The 21693-nt window shown below is 34.9% G+C and overlaps 1 protein-coding gene across 1 annotated transcript in view; it reads left to right on the forward strand.

Annotated features, from left to right (window-relative positions):
- CWC27 (CWC27 spliceosome associated cyclophilin) overlaps positions 1-21693 on the forward strand; it is a 196430-nt gene that overhangs the window by 83091 nt on the left and 91646 nt on the right. The window contains exon 11 of the mRNA XM_059175087.1: positions 15024-15127. Coding sequence (XP_059031070.1) covers positions 15024-15127 — 104 coding nt within the window. The remainder of the gene's footprint in view (positions 1-15023; positions 15128-21693) is intronic.

Raw genomic sequence — 21693 nt, forward strand, 5'->3', positions numbered from 1 at the left:
AAAAAGGAAGTAGAAGAGAGGAGTGTGGTAGGCCATGAGGAGTAGGTGTCAAAGATTATGATACATTCTAAGAACTAATAGGGTTTTAGAATGTGTGGAATGCATGCAAAGGATGAGACACCAGAGACAGAGATAGAGAATAAAGCATAGCTGAGACCGTGAAGAACCTTGTAGTAAAGTTAATAAGTATGGATTTTAAGCATCAAGGGGTGCCATAGCAAAGAAGCTATGAGATCAAATTTGAGCTTGAAAAAGTTACCCTGACTCTAGTTAGAGACTGACTTGAAGGCAAGCCAAATCAGAGTCCCATGGTCAAAAAGATGCAGTGAACTTGATTTGGGAAGGCATCTGTACCCAAAGAATCTAAGCTTGCTCATTAGACTAGGCAGTTAAGAAGGGTAATCTTCAAGTCAGGTAAGTAAGCTCACCATTTATCTAATGGCTCCTCTGTCTTGAAAGAGCAAGCAAAGTACTTCTTGGGGAACTTGGGAACTCCTACCCACCTAGTGAGAAGAGAATCTGAAATTAAAATTAGGAAAATAAGATATGATATCATCATCATCATCACCACCACCATCTTTTAGTTACTATCAGAAAGGCTACACTTGCATTAGACTTGATTTTATAGACCTACAATAGTGTGATCCATTCTTGAGCAGAATAGAAGCTTATGATGTACTTTTTGTCCTCATCACACTGGTCCAGGAGCCACATAAAAGGGGCATGCAGGTGAAAGAGGGACCTCAGTGTCTCTACATGCATTAGATAAAGAAGGCAAGGCCAACAGTCCTTAAGCTTAAAATAGGAAAGGTTTCAGTGACTAAGAGGACCACCCACATGCAACTCCATTTGTGAAAGAAAACTGTATAAAACTTCATGATCCTCTAGAAGCCAATTTGTGTAATTCTAATTCATGCTGATCAAAGTCTAGCTGAATACCAGAAAAATTTCTCCTTCTCTTTCCTTATTTAATCCATACCATGTACTCTATTTAAAATCATTTGTTCACATTTTCATACTTTTACATAATATTGAAGCTGTTTTGATGTAAATTTAGTAAAGCAAGAGTACTGTGGGAAATAGGAAATCTTTAATAAATAATTTACATAATGCTTATTTGTCAATAAGTATGACCTTCACAAAAATTGCATCACCATTTTTTGGTATACTTTATATTATCTGTTGCAGTTTTTATTTTCTGTGTTATGTTTGAAATATCTTCCTGTAAAAGTTCTCTTGCCTAGCCTCCACATGTCTCTCTGCTGGTTCCCAGGGTTTAGTATTATGATACCATTTCTCCCTCAGTTTATGCCTCTATTTGTTTAGCCTAGACTACATATTGAATTACAATGTTAGATACTGTGATAAATGTAGTCCATTATTTTTTTTTCTAAATTACTTTAGTTTTTTGTAAAACTGTTGCTTACTCATAAAAAATAAAGGGAGTATGTCAGAGCAAGAAGAAAATAGGAAACCCAAAACAACAATACACCTATATCCAGAAATAACTATTATTAACAGAAAGTGAATATTATTCTAGACATCTCTTAAACTCAGGACTGAGGGAAAAAGAAATGGTGGTGAGTAATAAATCCATTTAAATATAAAAGTAAGACCATATATGGGGCACCTGGGTGGCTCAGTGGGTTAAGGCCTCTGCCTTCAGCTCGGGTCATGATCTCAGGGTCCTGGGATCGAGCCCTGCATCGGGCTCTCTACTCAGCAGGGAGCATGCTTCTCCCTCTCTCTGTCTGCCTCTCTGCCTACTTGTGATCTCTCTCTCTCTCTCTCTCTCAGTCAAATAAACAAACAAATAAATAAATAAATAAAATCTTTAAAAAGTAAGATGATATAACTGAAAATCCTACATATAAATGCTATGAACACTGACTATGTAAAAACAATAATATAATTAACCCAAACTGGAAAATGGAAAAAATATTAACTATAGTAATTTCTTCAGCCTTTAGGCCAGGAAGTGAATCAGTACAGCCTAAAATGTCATTTGGGGAAAAAAAAAAAAAAAAAAAACCCAATCTCTTAATATTTTTATAACATTTTTTTCATAAAATGGAAGAATTTCTTAGGAAATATCTTGACACAAAGAAACATTTATATAAAATTTAGAAAATTTTTTAGTCTTCCACTTAATATTTTCATGTTAAATTCAAGTAGAATAAAAATATATTCTTTTTGAATGAAATTATTTAACTTTGCTTCTGTCCTCTTCTTGGATCACCACCAGATGTGAGGAAAGAGGGCAAACTTCTGCCTCCAGTATTGGAAAGACAGACAGGTGACCACAGGGAGTTGCATCTCACCTGAGCACAAAGAGAAACTGCCATGAGAACAGTGCTGGGATGAGAAACCTGAACTATGGTTGATGAATTGCTGGAGGCTCTGTGTGGACAAATCTGAGAGTTAAAAAATCCAGGGTGGCACAGTCATAGGGAGGCCTCCCCTTAACATTGTGAGATTTACCTCTGAGTGTTCACCTAGATTCTTAGAGTAAATATAACAGAAAAATCGCCTAGGGCGTCCTCCAGAGGAAGGGTAAAGGAACCATTTTGAAATATAATGGAACATAGTCTTCTTCTTATTAGCTTTTAGGGAAAACTAGTTAACCAGAGCCTGACCTGCTGGGCAATTATCAGAGCCCAATTTACCTGGGGGAAGGGAAATAGCCAACTTCCTCTAGCTCTAGCCCTCCTTATGGGAGAAGTGAAACATCCAACTCCAGTTCCCTCTAGCCTTTCATGTCAGAGAAGGAAAATATAAACTCCAGTCCATGTAGCCATCCTGCCCCACCTAAGGGGGAGACAAAAAACAAAACAAAACAAAAAAACAAAAAAATAAACCAGAGAAACACTTGTGAAGTCATAGACCAGAGGCACAGTATCACTAAAAGACTAATACCTAATCATAGGACTATAGGGCATTTCCTCCCACTCCTCACCACCACATTACTAAAGGCCTATTTACATCAGTTCCTTTGACCTAGCACATCATGAATGGCTACCAGGAAAAAATTGCAAGGCATACCAAGAGGCAAAAGACACAATTTGAAAAGACAGAGCAAACATCAGTGCCAGATATGGCAAGGATATTGGAGTTATCAGACTGGGAATTTGAAACAACCATCATTAATATGCTGAGAACTCTACCGGATGAAATAGACCACATGAAAGAACAGACAAGCAATGTAAGCAAAGAGATGAAGACCAAAATGATGAAGAAAGATGAGAAGGAACTGAAAAGAAATCCTACAGATCAAAAACACTGTAAGAGAAATGAAGACTGCCTTTGAATGGACTTATGAGTAGACTGGACACAGAGGAAAGAATCTCTGAGCTAGCGGATATGTATCAATAGAATCTTTGAAAACCCAAAAGCTAGGGGAACAAAGACTAAAAAAAATAGAATAGAATATCTAGGGACTGTGGGACAACTGCAAAAGATGTAACATGCATATTGGGAAACCTGTACTTCTTTTAATGAGACCTGTGATCATACACACTCTTTTGGGCAGTCACATCATAGTGTTGACTCAGATTGTGCTGTCAGCTAAATCCCCTTCAGTCTTTTATATTCTTGCTGCCGTTAGTACTCTTTCCACTACCTGGACCCACCCATTCATCCTACACCTGTAGTTGGTTTGTCTTTTGGTTATATTCAAGGCAGCATTACAGGCCAGAAATGGGTAAGAACCTACTCTATAGTACGTTAGTAGAAATATATCCCAAGCTTAACTTTGACCTGCTATTTTGCATTCTTGAAATAGTTAAGCTAGTTAGAACTAATCCATAATCATTTTTGTTTACACATTCAGCCATTATTTGTTCTTTACTTTAGTGACAATAATGAAAGACATCATTTTATGTTGTGTAAGTCCATGACTACTTTATTCTCACAATATGTCCAGCTACTTGCTCTGTCAAAGAAAAAAGGTGAATTTAATTTTAAGTAATTTATCCTTTCTTTTTTTCTTTTTTTAAGATTTATCCATTTACTTTATTTGAGGGAGAGAGAGAACATGCAGGACGGCGGGGGTGGGGGGCAAGGGGAGGCAGAGGGAGAGAATCTCCCAGCAGACTTCCTGCCAAGTGCAGGACTAGTTTCCAGTGGCCCATGAGATCATGACCTGAGCTAAAACCAAGAGTGGGATGCTTAACTGACTGAGCCACCCAGGTGTCCCTTTGCTGATTGTTTTAAGATCAGTTTATGGTGTTCTGCATTTTGACTATGATATGTCTGCATTTAGATTTTCTTTTTATTTATCTTGCTTGAATTCATTGAGTTTCCTGAATCTAAAGACATACTTTTCATCAGTTTTGGAAAATTTCCAGACATTATTGTCTCAATTACCGTTTCTGTTTTCTCTTTCTGCAGTTCTACTTGTAATGGACTTTTTCACTCTATCTTCCATTTCTTTTAACCTACAGTTGTTGATTCTTTTTCCTCTGTTTTGCATCCTGTGTTATGTGTGTTTTCAGATATATCTAATTCACTCAATCTTTTTTTTTCAGCTATCCAGTAGTTCATGGAGTTTAGCTGTCCAATTTATCCCTTTTGAAAGTTGTTTTGATTCTTCAATTATTGACATAGATTTTGTATTCTATTTTTTAGTATCTCCATATAATAAATATACTTGTTTTATTTTTGCAGTCTAAAGTTTTGAGGTCAGGTTCTATTATTACTTGTTATTCCTCTGATTCTCACAATGCTTTGTTTCCTTGTATATTATGAAATCTTTAATAGGGAACCCCCCCCCCCTTTTTTAAAAGAACTCTTCAGAGTCCTTTGAAATCAGACTGTAGATTTCTTCCTTCAGAGAGAATTTGCCTTTTGTTTCAACAAAGGCACAATAGAGTATAATAGATTACTGGTGGTTTAATTAAAAATACTCCTTAGATATCCTAAGAATATTCATTAGCTTGAGAGCCTTCATGGACCTGAGACAATCATCTTCTTAGTCTTTTTTTTAGTAGAGTGTTTATTCTCAACTTCCCTATGAGTAGAGAATCTTTAGATTTATGTGTAGAAGTACTACTTCGATCCTTATGACTAAAACCCCATGTTAAAACCCACAATCCTAGGTTAGTGAGACCACTTAACTTAGAGTGTCCCAGTAACAGTGCAATGCTTCTTGCTCTGGTTCTTAGTCCTCTTCAATCCCTTGCTTTTTAGCAAGCTGAGCTATGGATTTAAAGAGCTAAGTTAGACATTTATTATATTTTTTAAAAATGTACTTTATTCAGGTATTTAATTGCAAGAGAATTTTCAGGTTTCCTCCTATGTTACCTTACTAGAAATGGAAATCTCATGTTTTTCATATTGAGTTAATATCATTTGTAAAGTTGGGTTGTGGAATAGACATATGGCTTAAGACCGAATTTCTGCCACAACAAATTTACCCCACTTATGTGAAATGTTAGCTAAGCCAAGATCTTGCCATAAAATAACATGTTTGATTCTGCACTTCTTACTTGGTATTTAGACAGAATAGCAATATTACCTACTGTTATGGACATTTTATGATTTTGTGCAGGATTCACTGTTTAGTCTGTTTTGGAAAAGAATAAAACTTTCTAATATTTGGAAGAGATCTTACAAGACTAATGGCAATCTACATTGGATGTCTAAACTTTTTATTTAGAAATAAATGTGATGGGGCACCTGGGTGGCTCAGTGGGTTAAGCCTCTGCCTTTGGCTCAGGTAATGATCTCAGGGTCCTGGGATTGAGTCCCACAGCAGGGAGCCTGCTCTCCCCTCTCCTTCTGCTGCTCCCCCTGCTTGTGCTCTCTCTCCTCCTCTCATTCTCTGTCAAATAAATAAATTCTTTAAGAAAGAAAGAAAGAAAGAAAGGTGATGTTTCATATGAAATGAGTAAAATTTTAAGTCTAAAGGCTACATGCAGTTGCATTTAGGCTCCTCCTTCATTCCAAATTACAGTCTTTCTATTCCTGTATATTGGTGTAATGATTATGAAGGACATGTAGAGCATTATCTCTCATATTAAACCTTATCTTTTGATAAATGCTTTCTAAGATCATGTAGACTAAAAATAATGTAGGTTTTCCTTTAGCCTTGCTCATATAATTTGTAAGTATATGTACTTTTCTTTTTTGACTTGTTTATTCTTTATTGGCTAGATTATAATGAAAGAAAATAACCAGTTCAGTTCCAAGTGTTTAGAGACTAGAATTAGGAATTGGGAATTTTGTAATTTTTAGTTTTTTTAAACTGTTGCATTTTTCATTTTCATAACATGTGGTGTTTAATCCAAGCACACATTAAATACAAAAATTTATCAGTAAGCTTTTGAAATCTATACATTCATGAGAAAAATGAAAGAATTTGCCATTGTAATCTTTTGAGTTAGCCTGACATCTCAGGTGGTTAGTAATTGATTCTGTAAATAGTAAGAACAGAAAGTGTTTGTGATAGGGGTGAGAAAACTAATGGTAATAGAAGCAAACTGATGTTACAAACATATTCTGAGCCTCACGTAAAGTATGCTAAGCAGTATCCATGGAATGGTATTCATTTCTTACAACCTTAGTATTTTTCACATCTCAAAATGTAGAAACTGAGACTTAGATTTAATCTAGTTGTCTAAGGCCAGACTGTCAGTAATAGGTAAAGGAGAGCTTTAAATGTACAGTGGGTTTCCCTGACTTAATTTGGTTAGGTATTTCCTGGATATATGTATATATTTTCACAATTCATGTATAAACTACAACATATTATGATACCTTTTGATCCATGCTAAACCTCCATTCCCTGCTTCAGCTGATGATACCATAAGCCTAAAAATTGTGCTATGTATCTATAGTTTTAATGCTTCTGATAGGCTATTATTATGGCTATTTTATGATTTCATCAACAGCCAAGCTGTTGTTTGATTATAAACAGAGTCAGTATCTTTGTGATTAAAGCAGCAGACTGAAAACCATGAAGGGTGTACTGTTTGCTTTGCAATCATTTCCCTGTGTTATGAATTCTTATCAGATGTTGGGAAATAGCAGGCTTAAGCTAACTGCAAGTTCCACATCTTTGGTCCCAGAAACAGTGATCTGTAATGGACATATGTTTAGCTGTCAGCTTGTTTAATAAGGTCTCTAAACAAATTCATTTATTGTCCACTTCATTTTCATAGAATAAAATTCTTTTCAAAAGTCAAATGCAGTGCTTCTGAGCGGCTCAGTGGGTTAAGCCTCTGCCTTCAGCTCAGGTCATGATCTCAGGGTCCTGGGATTGAGCCCCACATAGGGCTCTCTGCTCAGCAAGGAGCTCTGTGCTCTCTCTTTCTCTCTCTCAAATAAGGAAATAACATCTTTTTTTTTTTAAAGATTTTATTTATTTATTTGACAGACAGAGATTATAAGTAGGCAGAGAGGCAGGCAGAGAGAGAGGGGAGGAGGAAGCAGGTTCCCTGCTGAGCAGAGAGCCCAATGCGGGGCTGGATCCCAGGACCCTGGGATCATGACCCGAGCTGAAAGCAGAGGCTTTAACCCACTGAGCCACCCAGGCGCCCCAAGGAAATAACATCTTTAACAATAAAAAAAAAAAAAGAAAGAATGTCAATCAGTCAGGTCTTTTTTTTTTTTTTTTTAAGGTGAATGTTAGAAAACATCAGTGTTTGAGTTCATTACCCTAACATTAAGATATTTCTCATGCCATAAGAAAAAAGAAGAGATATAACTTAGAATTTTCCTAAGGCACATTTCTGGAAACAAGAATATGAGAAAAACATTTGGGAGGGTGCCTGGGTGGCTCAATTGAGCATCTGATCTTTGGTTTTGGCTCAGGTCATGATCTCAGGATTATGAGACCCACCAGCATGTCAGGCTCCACACGCAGCAGGGAGTCTGCTTGAGATTCTCTCTCCCTCTCTCTGTGCCCCTCCCCCCACTCATGCTCTCTCTTTCAAATAAATAAAATTTTTTTTAAGCATCTGGAAAAAAATAAAAACTGACTGAAAATTATGCAAAATAACGGTTGCCATTTTAAATCCTCAGTCTCAAGTTGAAAAGCTGCACAATTTAAAACACAGCAAGGTTTTTAACTGCTACTATAAAATAATAGCTTGATAAAAATGTACACACACCATAATTATAAAAACTTTCCTCTGTGTAGTTACTTATTCATAGTGTCTTCTGTTCTTTAAAAAAAGTTCAGCTTAAAAATCAGGTATTAAGTCAACATGTACTGTTCACTCAGTGAATAGTTAGCAAACTAAATGAGAAGCCATATAAAGAATCAGGAGCCTCTATCATGTTTACAATTCCATACTGACTTGGGCAATATTGATAAAAATCTCTTACTGTCTTCACATTTCACCTTCTTGTATCTAAGATGAAATGACCATATTTGGCATCTCACCATTTCCTGCAGTACTGGGTTTTAAGATCCTTAATACAAAGAAGTTGAAACAGAATGATCTGTAGAGTATAATCACTTTTACACTTTTCTCAGAATGTACTTGGATGATGATGAAACTGAGGCAAAGAAGTAGGATTAATTGCTTGTTGTCATATCATGATGTTGGGTCTAGGCCTTCTGATAAACATGTCTCTGTTTTTACCAAAATGTTTTGTTTAATCTTTGAAATGGACATTAGATTTAAAAAGGAAAAAAAAACCATCAATGGCATTAGAGTAGATGCATTTAATAGCATAGTACTTAGTATCATTCTACCATCAATTTTTACTAAAATGTTTAAATTTCATTTAGTTTTAATTATTGCATGGAGCACTGAGTATGCTGCATAAACAATCGATTCTGGAACACTGAAAAGAAATTTTAAAAAATAAATAAAAATTTTAAAAAAGAATGTGGACAGCAAAAAATAAAATTTTAATTATTTAAATTGTTTATGTAATTTAACAGTCATGAATCTATTGTATTACATTTGTCATTAAAAAACCCTGCCTTCTAAGCAACAGATAGTGCTGTTACTCTGACTTAATCTTAATCTTTGCATCAGCCTCGTTATAACACATATGCTGAATACAGCTACAGTTTATAGATGAGAAAACTAAGGCTCAATGAGCTTGGCAACCTTGCCCCAACACTGTACTCAGGTGCCACATTCTCCATGATGTACTGAAAGCTGAGGGAAATTTTAGTAAACAGAAATAGGGAGGAAAGACCATTTTAGTTAAAATGGAAATAGTACGAACAAAGGGATGTGTGTACTGAAGCTGAAATACATAAAGAGCATCAGGCTAATAATTTTGATTTTGTACATTGAATGCATTAGGATAGATGGAACTAAGTCCCAACTGTGCATGAAATCTAAATAGAAAGAGAGAGGGTTGACTAGGCTACTGAGAATTCCCTAAATTTGAGGAGCAGGGGTCTAAGAGTAAAACCCAGTGGAAACAGAGACAGAATACTAGAAATGTAGAAGATCTGGTATGACACTATGTCTGAGATTGCAAAAGGTCATAGGTAAGGTGGTCAAGAAAGATTCTAATGAAAGTCCAAGTTAACCATTGAAAGGGAAGCTATTGAAAGTTGTTATTAGGAGGTCATAAGTTACTTCTTCTAAGACAGCAATTTAAAGAATGTATGGGTTACTAGCAAAGTATTAAAGTAGGTGGATAGTAGGTAAAATGAAGCAGTAAGAGCAGGTCAGAAATTGAATATTTAAAAAATTGAAAGCTCAAAGCTGTAGAAAAATTGGAGGAAAATATTCCCACCTGGTCACCCATAAATGCTTGGCATTTAGACTCTGTCCTAGATTCTCTTCCTAGCTCTATCTTTTGTTACTAGCCCTAACCCTACAAATATTTATACTATAGCATAATGTTTTAACACCTACCCTGTGTTTTGCTGCCTCCCTGTCTTGATTTAAACACAATGCCTAGGTGAGTCTTCACTGTATCTCCACATGGGTGGCTAATTCCTATTCATCTCTCAGGGTGCAGGTCGGATGCCTTCTCTGTGAAGCCATCCCTTATTTAGCCTACTGTAATCTTTCCTTCTCTGAATTGGAAAATGCTTCAGGCACTTCTTTATCATGGCAATTTACCACTTTTTATTATGTACTGTTATTATTTGTTTGTGTACAAGATTTATGTCCCTCCCTGGAATTTAGGCTTCTTGGAGATTTTCTCAAGGTATTAGTGTACCACAATGTAAAGAATATAGACACTCCCATTTTTAATTTGGACCTCTATCAGCTACTGATCAATTATGTGACTTCAGGCTAAGTACTTAATCTCCACAAACCTTGGACTTCTTATCTGTAAAATGCCTATACCACAGGTTAGTGAGAAGACTAAGCGGTAAAGGAGGTGACTGATTTAAAGAATCTAGCTAGGTTAGGTTACTTTCCCTCCTTCTTCACCTTGATTTCTGTGCCATCACTCAGAATGGTACTGTACAAATATTAGATGCTCCAGAAATTATTGAATAAATTAGTAATGTCTTTGCTGTTACTAAATATATAAAGGTTACTATAATTTCTAGGCTGCTGATATTTTATTGGGCTGATTTTTTTTTAAAGAAATTCTTTTTTCCATTGGACCAGATTAAAAAATATTACAAGGTAGAAATAATCTGGTGGATAATGGTGATATCATACAAACCATATCAAAAATCAAATGAATTTAAATTAGAAACTTACTAGGGAAAAAAGTTAATTAGCTCAGAGTTGATATCAGTTTACAGAAGGCTTTTCTTTCCTTTTCTCTCTCTTTTTTTTTTTTTGAGAATGGGAGAGAACAGGAGTGGGGAGAAGCAGAGGGAGAGGGAAAGAGAAAGAATCTTCAAGCAGACTTCCCACTAAGTACAGAGCCTGACATGGGGCTCAATCCCAGTACCCTAAGATCTTGACCTGAGCCAAAATTAAGAGACACTTAATCGACTGAGCCACCCAGGCACCCCAGAAGCCATTTCTTTTTATCATAGACTCCAAAGCAAGCCCCTAATTTGGCAGTATAAGGTGACATGTACTCCAGGCTTACAATTTTTACTCTCATTTTAATAGATTTAAATATATTCTAGTGCCAGTAGATACGACTATATTCCAGAGAATATAAGATTGGGAACCCTAAAATTAGACTGTGACCTAAGGATTAGTTTTAAAACTTGCAGTTCATTCCAGGAGTTAGGGATTCCACAAGTACCAACAAATAGTGTTGTTTCAGTATGGGAGATTTTGACAATGTTGTAAATTCTGAATCATTTGGAAAATTCAGTATAATGAAGCTATTTTTAATAATCTTATAGACCTTCCCTTCTCTGTCTTACTTAGTCTTTTTTGAGTTTTTATTCATCCTTATTTAGTTTGTAAGTTATATGGCTACTTCATTAGTACATCCAAATCTCTGACTATTTAAGCACAGATCTTTAGAAGCTGGCATTATGTGTTCCTTGCCATTTATAAAAATTATGAACAGAGTTAACCTCCATATGTAGTAAAGGTAACATTTATTTATTGTAAATAACATAATAAAGAAATGTTCCTAATTTACAAAGAATCCTTAACTGTAGTGCTATTTTAAACATGATCTAAATAATAATAGCTACCATCTGTTGAACATGTATTCAGTGCCTAATATTTTAAATATCTTAAACCATTTTATAGTTGAAGAAACTGAGTCCCAGAGAAGTTAAGTAATTTTTCTTAGGTCACTCAGATACTAAGTGATAGAATTAGCCTTTAAATCAGGACTTTCTGAACTCAAAGAATCCTTTTGATTATTGTGCTTTACTGCCTCTGTGACAGTATATACTGTCATCGTCTCTCATATTTTACGTACTTTAGATTATTCTCATAACTAGTTTGTTCAGCCATCATGCAGTATTTCATATTAAACTTTCAAAATAAGCTTTGCCTCAAAGAAAACATCTAAATTTCTGAATTACTTACCAAATTAAAATTTTTTTAAATAGTATAAAAGAAAAGATAATGGTGTTTAGTGGATAGAGCAAAGATGTGGTTGCTATTCCCTGTGCTCATATAACTTCAAGAAGTAGGAAGTAATTACATTTATTGGAGGAATACATAATGAGAGCCTAAACTAAGCACTGATGTTGAGAATCAAGAGGAATAGTTATACATGAAAGAGATTGGAAAATGACATACTTTGACAGTGATTCAGTGAAAGGGTGGGGGAACAGTCCCAGAGGAAGTTTAAAGTCTGGTCATTAGGAGGAAAATGGTTCCACAATCAAATAGAGACTTCTGGAAAAGGAACAGATTTGGGCAGGGAGGAGATGACTTCAAGTTTGAACACAGTTTGTAATTAGGCAGTGTCTAGCCTCTGCTGTCCATCTAGATCCTGGCCCTTGAAATGTGGCTAGTTGAAACTGAGATGGCCTGTCCCAGATTTAGAACATTTAATATAAAAAAGTGTAAAATATAGTATTAATATTTTTATGTTGGTTGCATGTTGAAATAATGATATTTTGGACATAATTAAATTAACTGAGTTAAAATAAGTTGTTAAAATTAACCTGTTTTCTTTTATCATTTTTTAATGTGGCTCCTAGGAAACTTAAAATTGCATATATGTCTTACCTTATATTTCTGTTAGACACCACTAATGTACATAAAGATTTGTAATGCATAGTTAGAAATGCAGGACCAAAAAATCAGGATGAAACATCTAGATTTGGAAATTACATATATAAAAGTGATATTTGATGTTATGAGATTAGATAAAAATGCCAGTGTACAGGGTATGGAAATGAGAAAAATGCCAAGAATTCCAGGCTGAGAACAGAGCAAGTAATTAAGACAGTATCACTGAATGGTAGAGAAGCCGAAGAGGAAAAGGAAGCCTGAGAAAAGACCATTGAATTTGGTTGATACAGAAGCAGTTTCAGTAGAGTATAAGAAGGGTAGATTGCAAGAGATTAAGAAGTTCAAGGTTGAGAAAATAGACTCTATACATAAACTGTTCTTTCAGGGAAGGAGTCCTCTGGTGAAGATAATCATCACTTGATTGGAGCAGAGTCCAGGGAAATTTGAGTATGTTTGTTGGCTGAATGAAAGGATCAGTGAAGTAGGAGTGCTTGGAGTTGTAAGGAAGAGAAGATAATTGCTATAGGGTGGTCCTAATGTACTGGATCCCAAACCTGAATGCATGTTGGAATCACCTGGGGAACTCATTACATGGGCAAATTCTCAGGCAACATCTTACATCCAACAAAATAATATTCTCTGGAGGTTTGTCTCCTGGAGCTTGTTGTGAACAAATTCTTCTACATGATTATGATATATTCATAAGGACAAACAAGTCAAGATAATTAAAGGTGGTGGTGAGGATATCAGTGAAAATGGTTAGAGAGCCAGGTGGGTAAGAATAGGCACGTTGGATGATGAACTATGAAGATGTTGGCTTTCATTTTAACGTAAGTGAGCACAGGTTCAATAGGAATGAAAGACTGGGAAAGTTAAAAAGGTCGTAGGTTTTGATCAGAAAGGGAAGTTTCAGAATTCAGGATCCTGGAGGCCAACCAGATAGAAAATATAAGCTATATGTGTTTGATGTGGAAAAGAGGGAAAAAGAACTGAGTGGTGCACACTGTAAGACCTATCAGTTTGGTAACTGATACAGGACAGTGTTTTATTTATTTTTTTTTTTTTAAGATTTTATTTATTTATTTGACAGAGAGAAATCACAAGTAAGCAGAGAGGCAGGCAGAGAGAGGAGGAAGCAGGCTCCCCGCTGAGCAGAGAGCCCGATACGGGACTCGATCCCAGGACCCTGAGATCATGACCTGAGCCGAAGGCAGCGGCTTAACCCACTGAGCCACCCAGGCGCCCAGGACAGTGTTTTAAAAGGGGAAAAAAAGTATAAGATTTGGGGATCAAGAAGAAGCACAAAGGTTGAATCAGTATGGAACTGTTTAGACTTAAGATTCCACAAAAGCTTGGCTTGGGTTTCTTTTAGACCTTTTCCAGACTTGTTACCTACTCGGGTTTACAATGTTCTTTGAGTATCTGTTATCCATTCTAGCTTTTACTTAAATAGTGGATACCAGACATTCACAGATATGAAATGCAAAGTTTTGACTGGCCACAAGTGACTCTAAGGGTTCATGACATGGGTACAAAGCACATGTATGTGAATCTGCCCAAAACTGGCTTGTAGAAACTAGTCACATAACAACTTGTAGTGAAGTTGGTATTTACATCTCTGTCTACCTTTAATATATGATTTTATTAATCATCAGAATACTGCAGCCTGCTAGGTTTCACAGAAGAAGAAATTATTTGCCAAGCTGTGGTATTATATGGGCTCAGAATTAATTGAGTTTTACAACTTCAGTTTAAAGCATTTTAGCACCGCTCCTAGCATGTAATTACTTAATAAATGGTAGCTACTGGTGCCAGTTCAGGAATTCATCAAGTTTTAAAGACACATCTTTTTATGTATATCCATGTTTAAAAAGTAGAATTTCTCTTAAAATTTTGCTTTGATTCAGGATCTCCATGATTTATTAAACTGGAACTAGAATATGAAATTCACAGCTGAATAAGGAGAACAGTGGGTCATTTATCACTTATCTATTCGGTTTGAAATATCTGAAAGGGAGTATATTTTATAGGTAATTCATATTATATTGCTATTATGAAAAAATGCAGCTTTTGAAACATCCTTTGGCTATGTTTCCATACCACAATAGACATGTAAGGAACAAAATATATTACATTATTCATTTTGTTTTTCTTAGAGATTTAGTGTACCTGAAAACCAATAATCCTGGGGGTTTTTTGTTGTTTTTTTGTTTTGTTTTGTTTTAAGATTTTATTTATTTATTTGACAGAGAGAGATGACAAGCAGGCAGAGAGGCAGACAGAGAGAGAGGAGGAAGCAGGCTCCCTGCTAAGCAGAGAGCCCGATGCGGGCTCGATCCCACGACCCTGAGATCATGACCTGAGCCGAAGGCAGTGGCTTAACCCACTGAGCCACCCAGACACCCCCTATAATCCTGTTTTTGCTAAGTAGTTTTCTCTCTCAGTCTATTATATACTTACATAACTGTTTTTGCTTTATAGTGACGAGCTCAGAAAAGAAGCAAGACAGTTAAAGCGGGAACTCTTAGCAGCAAAACAAAAAAAAGTAGAAAATGCAGCAAAACAAGCAGAAAAGAAAAGTGAAGGTAAGGATATTTATCGGGATTTTTATTTTCACTTGGTACATTTCCTTCTTCCCTCCATCTGCTCTTCCTTTTCTCCTCTTCCTTCCCTTTCGCTTCTTTCCTTCCCCCTTCCTTCCTGAGTTTTCCTTTTTATTTTATTTTTTTTTAATACTTGCTTTGGGTAGTTAGCCAATAAAATAAATTTCTTGTTAGGATTTTTGTCTAAGAAGTAAATTCAGGCAAACATGATCATAACTATTATTCTAAAAAGCTTAATGAAAACTAACAGACTTGACATCAGATAAAACTTAAATACCATAACACATATCTAGGAGGGCACAAGAATGGAATGTTCATTTTTTATATTGTATACCTTTTAAAACATTAAGAAAAGCATTTAGGCCCTATGTTTGGGACTTCTATAAACATTTGTGCATTGTTTTGAAGTAGTATGAAGTATAAAGTCTTGTTTTTTATTTGTTTGTTTATAAGACACTGAAAATCTAAAATACTAATAAAGCTGATCAAAACAACCAAAATATTACCCTGTTGTTTATACAGGTTCAATGTGTTCCTTGTTTTACTATGATTTTTAAGAAGCCTAAAAGGGCTTTTTTTTTTAAGATTTTATTTATTTATTTATTTATTTGACAGACAAGAGATCCAAGTAGGCAGAGAGGCAGGCAGAGAGAAAGGAGGAAGCTGGCTCCTCCCTGCTAAGCAGTGAACCCGATGTGGGACTTGATCCGGACCCTGGGATCATGACCTGAGCCAAAGGCAGAGGCTTTAAACCACTGAGCCACCCAGGTGCTCCTAAAAGGGCTTTTTAAAAGTTGCTTCACTCATGATTCTTATTTTAAAACTGTTTCAGCTATAAAACATGTAATGGCCAATTTCCAAATTAACAGATTAGAACCTCTGTTTTCTTTTCACAGTAATAAATTACATTATAGATTCAGTGAACATGATCAGAAATTTTATTCTTAGTTTTAATAATATGTACTAAATTTGGCTTAACAAATCTGCTTTATGCATATGTCTTCTGTATTCTCATGCTTTTTGGATACCAAAAAGTACTTTTATATACCAGATTCTATCACAGTTACTGGAGATAAATCAAAGAATAAGATGCCACATCTAGCCTTAAAGATTTCATATTCTAATAAAGAACAGTCATAGGCATTAGTACTTTTTTTAACTAGCAAAAGTAATACCATATAACTATCTAAAGGACATATTGCTTATATTATTTGCAGCATATCCCCCACTGACTATTAGAGTAAATAAGGCAGGTACTTAATAACGAAGTCAAAGTCACTGAAATATATTTGAATGAAACTACTAAAACATTAACTCACCTATAATAACACAAATTATAAGCTGAATTTAAAAGAAAGGATAAACTTATGTATGACTAGGTCATGTAGGTAAAGTATAACCCAGAAGAGAAACAAGCTATATTGACAATACCGAGATTTGAAAGAAGTACAGTGAGGGTTATTTTATTTTTAAGGTGAGATGTATTTTTCTCAGAGTATTGTTCCTAATAATTAAAAGCATTTTAAATATATCAAAGTAATTCCTTTACTTGAACTTTTTAATTCATTTTTGAGCTAATAAGTATTATTATGCCCATGTCTCAAGAACCATGCAGGGCCAGAGGGATGAAGTTGGCACGAGATGGATGGTTCTTGCCTTTGTAGTTTATGATCTAGTAGAAGTGAGAGAATTGGAAATAGATAATTATTGTAATAGTGCTCTACAGTTAAGGCTTATATTAGATACAAGCAGTGCTATTTTAACTTGATCTGCCTTTGAAATATTAAATACAATTAAAGAAAGGTTTGAATCTTAGAATGATTTCTTAACACAAAACAGAAGATTCTTCTATAGCTTATGTCAGTCTATTTATGAGAAAATTAGCCATGTTAAAATCTTTTTTATGCCATAGTTAGAGAATTGTATTAGTTAGTAAGTACTTTTCTGAATTTAATGTTGCTTATATCTTTGAGAAATATCTGGATTTTCCTTAAATTTGCATGTCAGCGAAAAATTAGCTTCCACAAAAAGTGGGGCATTTTACTAATTTATTTTTTATTGTTTTATTTTGAAATAATTTTGGAACTACAGAAGTTACAGAGTTCCCATATACCTTTAATGTTAAGGTCTTATATCAATATAATACAATGATTAAAACCAAGCAATTAAAGTTGATACATTACTATTGACTACAGACCTTATTAGAATTTCACCAGTTCTCCCACCAACAACGTTTTTCTGTTCAATTTGTCCATCCAGAATTCGATATTGCATTTAGTCCTTGTGTCTCTTTAGTCTCTAATCTGTGACAGTTCCTCAGTCTTTTCTTGTCTTTCATGGTCTTGACACTTTGAAGAGTCCTGGTTAGATACTCTGTAGACTGTCTTACTTGAGTTTGTCTGATGTTTTCTCATGATTAGATTACGGTTATGCATTTTTTGGGCAAGATTGCCAGAGAAATGATATGTCCTTCCCAGTGCAATATAAGATTACCTATTGTCTTTCTAGTCATGATACTACCTGGATCATTAGCTTAAAGTAGTGTCTGTTGAGCTGTTACATTTCCCTTTGAGATTTTAAGTATTTGGGGAAAAAATACTTCGAGACCATCTATCCTGTTTCTTTTCAAGCTTCCCCTCACTAATTTTAGTATCCATTGGTGGATCTTGCCTATAGACAACAGTTATTTACTGTGATATTCTAATGGTTACTTTTTATTTTTTATTTGCCTGATTCCCATGATTTTTAATACTTGTAATTCTTCTATAAGAAAGATCACTTTCTATTTATAGATTTACTTACCTATTTATATCAATTTGGGCTTGTGACTATTTATTTTGTTCTATGTGTTATAATCCCAAACTATCATTATTTATTTTATTGTTCATACAGTACCAGAATTGGTCATTAGTAGTTCCTTCTGGTTGGCTCCTATGTCTTTGCAACTTGCTTCCAACTTTGAGCACATTTTTACTTTTAAGCACAGAAGGCTCCAGGTTGATCTTTTGTTTTCCCCTCTCCAGGCCTGAAATCAACCACTTCTCCAAAAAATTCTGGTTTTCCATTGTATTTGGCACTAAGAAACCAAGACCTAGGCACTAAGTCAGTCTTTATTTTGATTCTCATAATTTTACAGTGCTATTAGAAACAATATTGTTTTATCCCCATCTTATTAGAATGCTGAACAAAATTTGCTTTTAGGCCCTATCTAAGATGCATTATGAATTACCTTTTTCTTTTTTTTTTTTTTTTTTTAAAGATTTTATTTATTTATTTGACAGACAGAGATCACAAGCAGGCAGAGAGAGAGGAAGGGAAGCAGGCTCCCTGCTGAGCAGAGGGCCCGATGCGGGGCTTGATCCCAGGACCCTGGGATCATGACCTGAGCCGAAGGCAGAGGCTTTAACCCACTGAGCCACCCAGGCGCCCCAGAATTACCTTTTTCTTGGAATTGTATTTCTTCTAAATTTATTTCACTTTTTAAATTGACTAGTATGGCCGATGCTAGGAAATTGTATATTATGTAATATTTGTGAATTTCAGCAAACACTACATTATATTTGAAATTCACATGTCCCTATGGAGTTTTTAAGTCTAGTTTTCCTTCTTGCCCCATGATTAAAAATGACACCACGAGACATATCACTGCACAGCATTTTGGAAACAAAGCAGAATTTTAAGCATCCCTGAATGTCAGAACTTAGCTTATCTTCCCAGCTGAAAGATACTCCATGGTTAGAACTATATAAAGTCTGGGAACAGATCCAAATGTTCTCATAAGCATTTTCATAGTAAGATCATCACAGGGAAAGAAGCTGAAGGTATTATTTGACTTTGGCTCTATACCTTCATACATCAGCTGAACCTATTCAGGAAAGATTTCTTAATTGGGCTATATGGCTGCATATCTGGCTTTTATAAAACATTTTATTTTAATCCAAGACTTAATTATCTGAGTATTATCATAACTCTAGATGATTTGGTCTTTTGAATATTATATACTATATCTAGAAATTTAATTTGCCAATTAACTTAGAAGGAAATAATTGGCATTAAAAAGAGGCTTTTAGATACTTTGGTTTGTAAACTGTTGTGTAATGTAGACATGTCTTCCATGTGAATTTCCATCTGGATGCAGGTACCACATTTACTAATATAGAGAGACTAAAAATATACTTATTTTGGTATTTTTAATAGTAATTTTGATAGTAATACTAAGTGCTTATTATATGTAACACTAAAGGTTATAAGAATACTTTAGACTATTAAATCTTCTAAAAAAATAAATAGGAATGTATTGAGATTTTAAAGTCCATTTACTAGCAGTGAAGTTATTTAAGCCTGTGTGATTCCATTTTCTTACCATAAATCCAGATAGAAAAATGCTTTGTGTACCCCTCAAGTTTCTTCTAAGAAGTAAATTAGATAATGAGAAGACCTTTAATAAATTTACAGTGCTATATAAAAATAATTTTAAATTTGTAAGGAGAAAGATAAAGCTATTTTGCTTTCCACTTTTTCCTATCCAAATCCCACAAATGGAAATTTTGAATTTTAATACTGTGTTAGTTGCAGTTAAAGCCTGTAATCAATACAGCTGTATATAAATAAAACATAAATCAAAATTTCAAAATAAATATTCCTTTCATGTGCTTCCACAATTACATTTCAATAATCATTTTCTTTGTTAAAGGGTTTATATGTGAGTTTGTCTACATGCTTAAGTAAAGCATCCAGTAGTATTTCCTGATTTTATGAAGTTATCTGGCTAACACTTGCTGACCATTGCCCCTTCACTTTAGAATTTAATGTAATATCCTCAGATTAAAAGTATTTAGGAAGATACCCATCAGAACAAAAAAGCTTTGTATTCTAATGCTGGTGCTTTAATCGGCCCATTTTTGGCCTTCTTGTGTGAGTTGGAGGCCTCCTACTTAGCGTTTAGCCAAGTGTTCTAATAGATGTGATACTTTATCTGGGCTTCTGTTGTCTAAGGAAATCTCCTTTGGTGAGAGTAATAGTCCTTTGGTTTTATACTCTTTACCCAGTTTCTTGAGCTAGATCCTTAGCCAGATTTATATAGGCAAACAGGAATTTATATTTTAACTATAGCTATACTTATAAGTCTCTTCTATCACCTCAGGCAAGTTACTTTAAAATCAGGTCCCATCTATTTCTCTCTGTATAAATATAAGATAAATAAAATGTGCTATTCCTATATTTATAGTGTTTTACTATTAAGTATTTCCTTTTTTATTAACTCCTTCAATTCTGGTATGACAGAAAATAAAATACTTTTGATGCTTTTACATCAATAAATACTTTGGGCCCCATACAATTGAACAAAATGATACTGGTATTTGGTATTACCTATTGTGGTGATAGTGCCATGGGTATAGGCGCACATCCAAACCCATCAAACTATACCTGTCCAAACAAGTGCAGCTCTTTTATATACCAGCTATGCCTCAACAAAGCTGCCCCCCCCCAAGAATATTAGTCCATAACCCAAAACCTCCTGACATCTCTGCCCTAGTAAGAAAACATATAGTTAAAATTGAGCCAACGTATTAATCTTTTGAAAACCAATGTAAAACAGAGCTTCTCTATGTAGTAAAAATGTATATAGGACCATCCATTTTCTTTTCAGTCTTCCCAAGAAAACTCAGTCTGCTATTCCTTATATCACAAGGGTATTGTTGGGTAACAAATATGATTATACCTCTATATAAGAAAAGCATTCCATAAATATAACCTTATAATTTTTGCTATTGGTTTGCCATCTAAATGTGTTTAAAGGCTTTTATTTTAAAAGGCTTCACTAAATGAAAGAAACAGAGCATCAAGGAATAAAGCCATTATTTTAGTCAACAATTGGAATTTTTTATGATAGCGTAATTTTGACTCTAAAATTCAAAGCAGTTAGGTTGTATATTCACTTGAATACAGAGTCTGCAGTAGGTTCTAACACCCCAGTTTAGGTAAACAAGGAATGTAGTGTTATACTTTAGATACCAGCAATGTTGGAAGAGATGTGCTACCAAACAATCCTATTTACAGCCAGGGAGTCTCTGTACTCTCAGTGCAAATCATCCAGGCCTGTCCATGGGGTTTTCATACAAATTTTGAATAAGACTGATATTTAATCTGAGATAGAGTTGGTTTCCTAGATTGGCTCTGTCAGATTCTCTAATAAACTACATAATCCTTTTCATTAAATTATGTCTCTAAGTCCTTTCCAGGTTTCTTTGAGTTTTATCACATCAAAACTAGTACCAAACTGAACATAGTCACATAGAGATACAGGTTGGGACATATTCTCTAATCAATTTTAGAGAGATAAGGTATCAGATCCTCTTTTCAAAGTTCAAAGCACATAATACCTATTCTCTGACTAGTGCCAGAAATTAGAGCAGGAAGGGCAATCTGAGCTTGTAAATCAAGAAAGAATTCTAAAGCCTCTTCATGAACACATCCTTGGGGTGTTCTGTACCTCTCAAATTGTACCAGGCCATTTCAAGTTTCATCAGACTCTCTTTTTAACACTG

The sequence above is a fragment of the Mustela lutreola genome, chromosome 5 (genome assembly GCF_030435805.1).
Source record: "Mustela lutreola isolate mMusLut2 chromosome 5, mMusLut2.pri, whole genome shotgun sequence".
Taxonomy (NCBI): Eukaryota; Metazoa; Chordata; class Mammalia; order Carnivora; family Mustelidae; genus Mustela; species Mustela lutreola.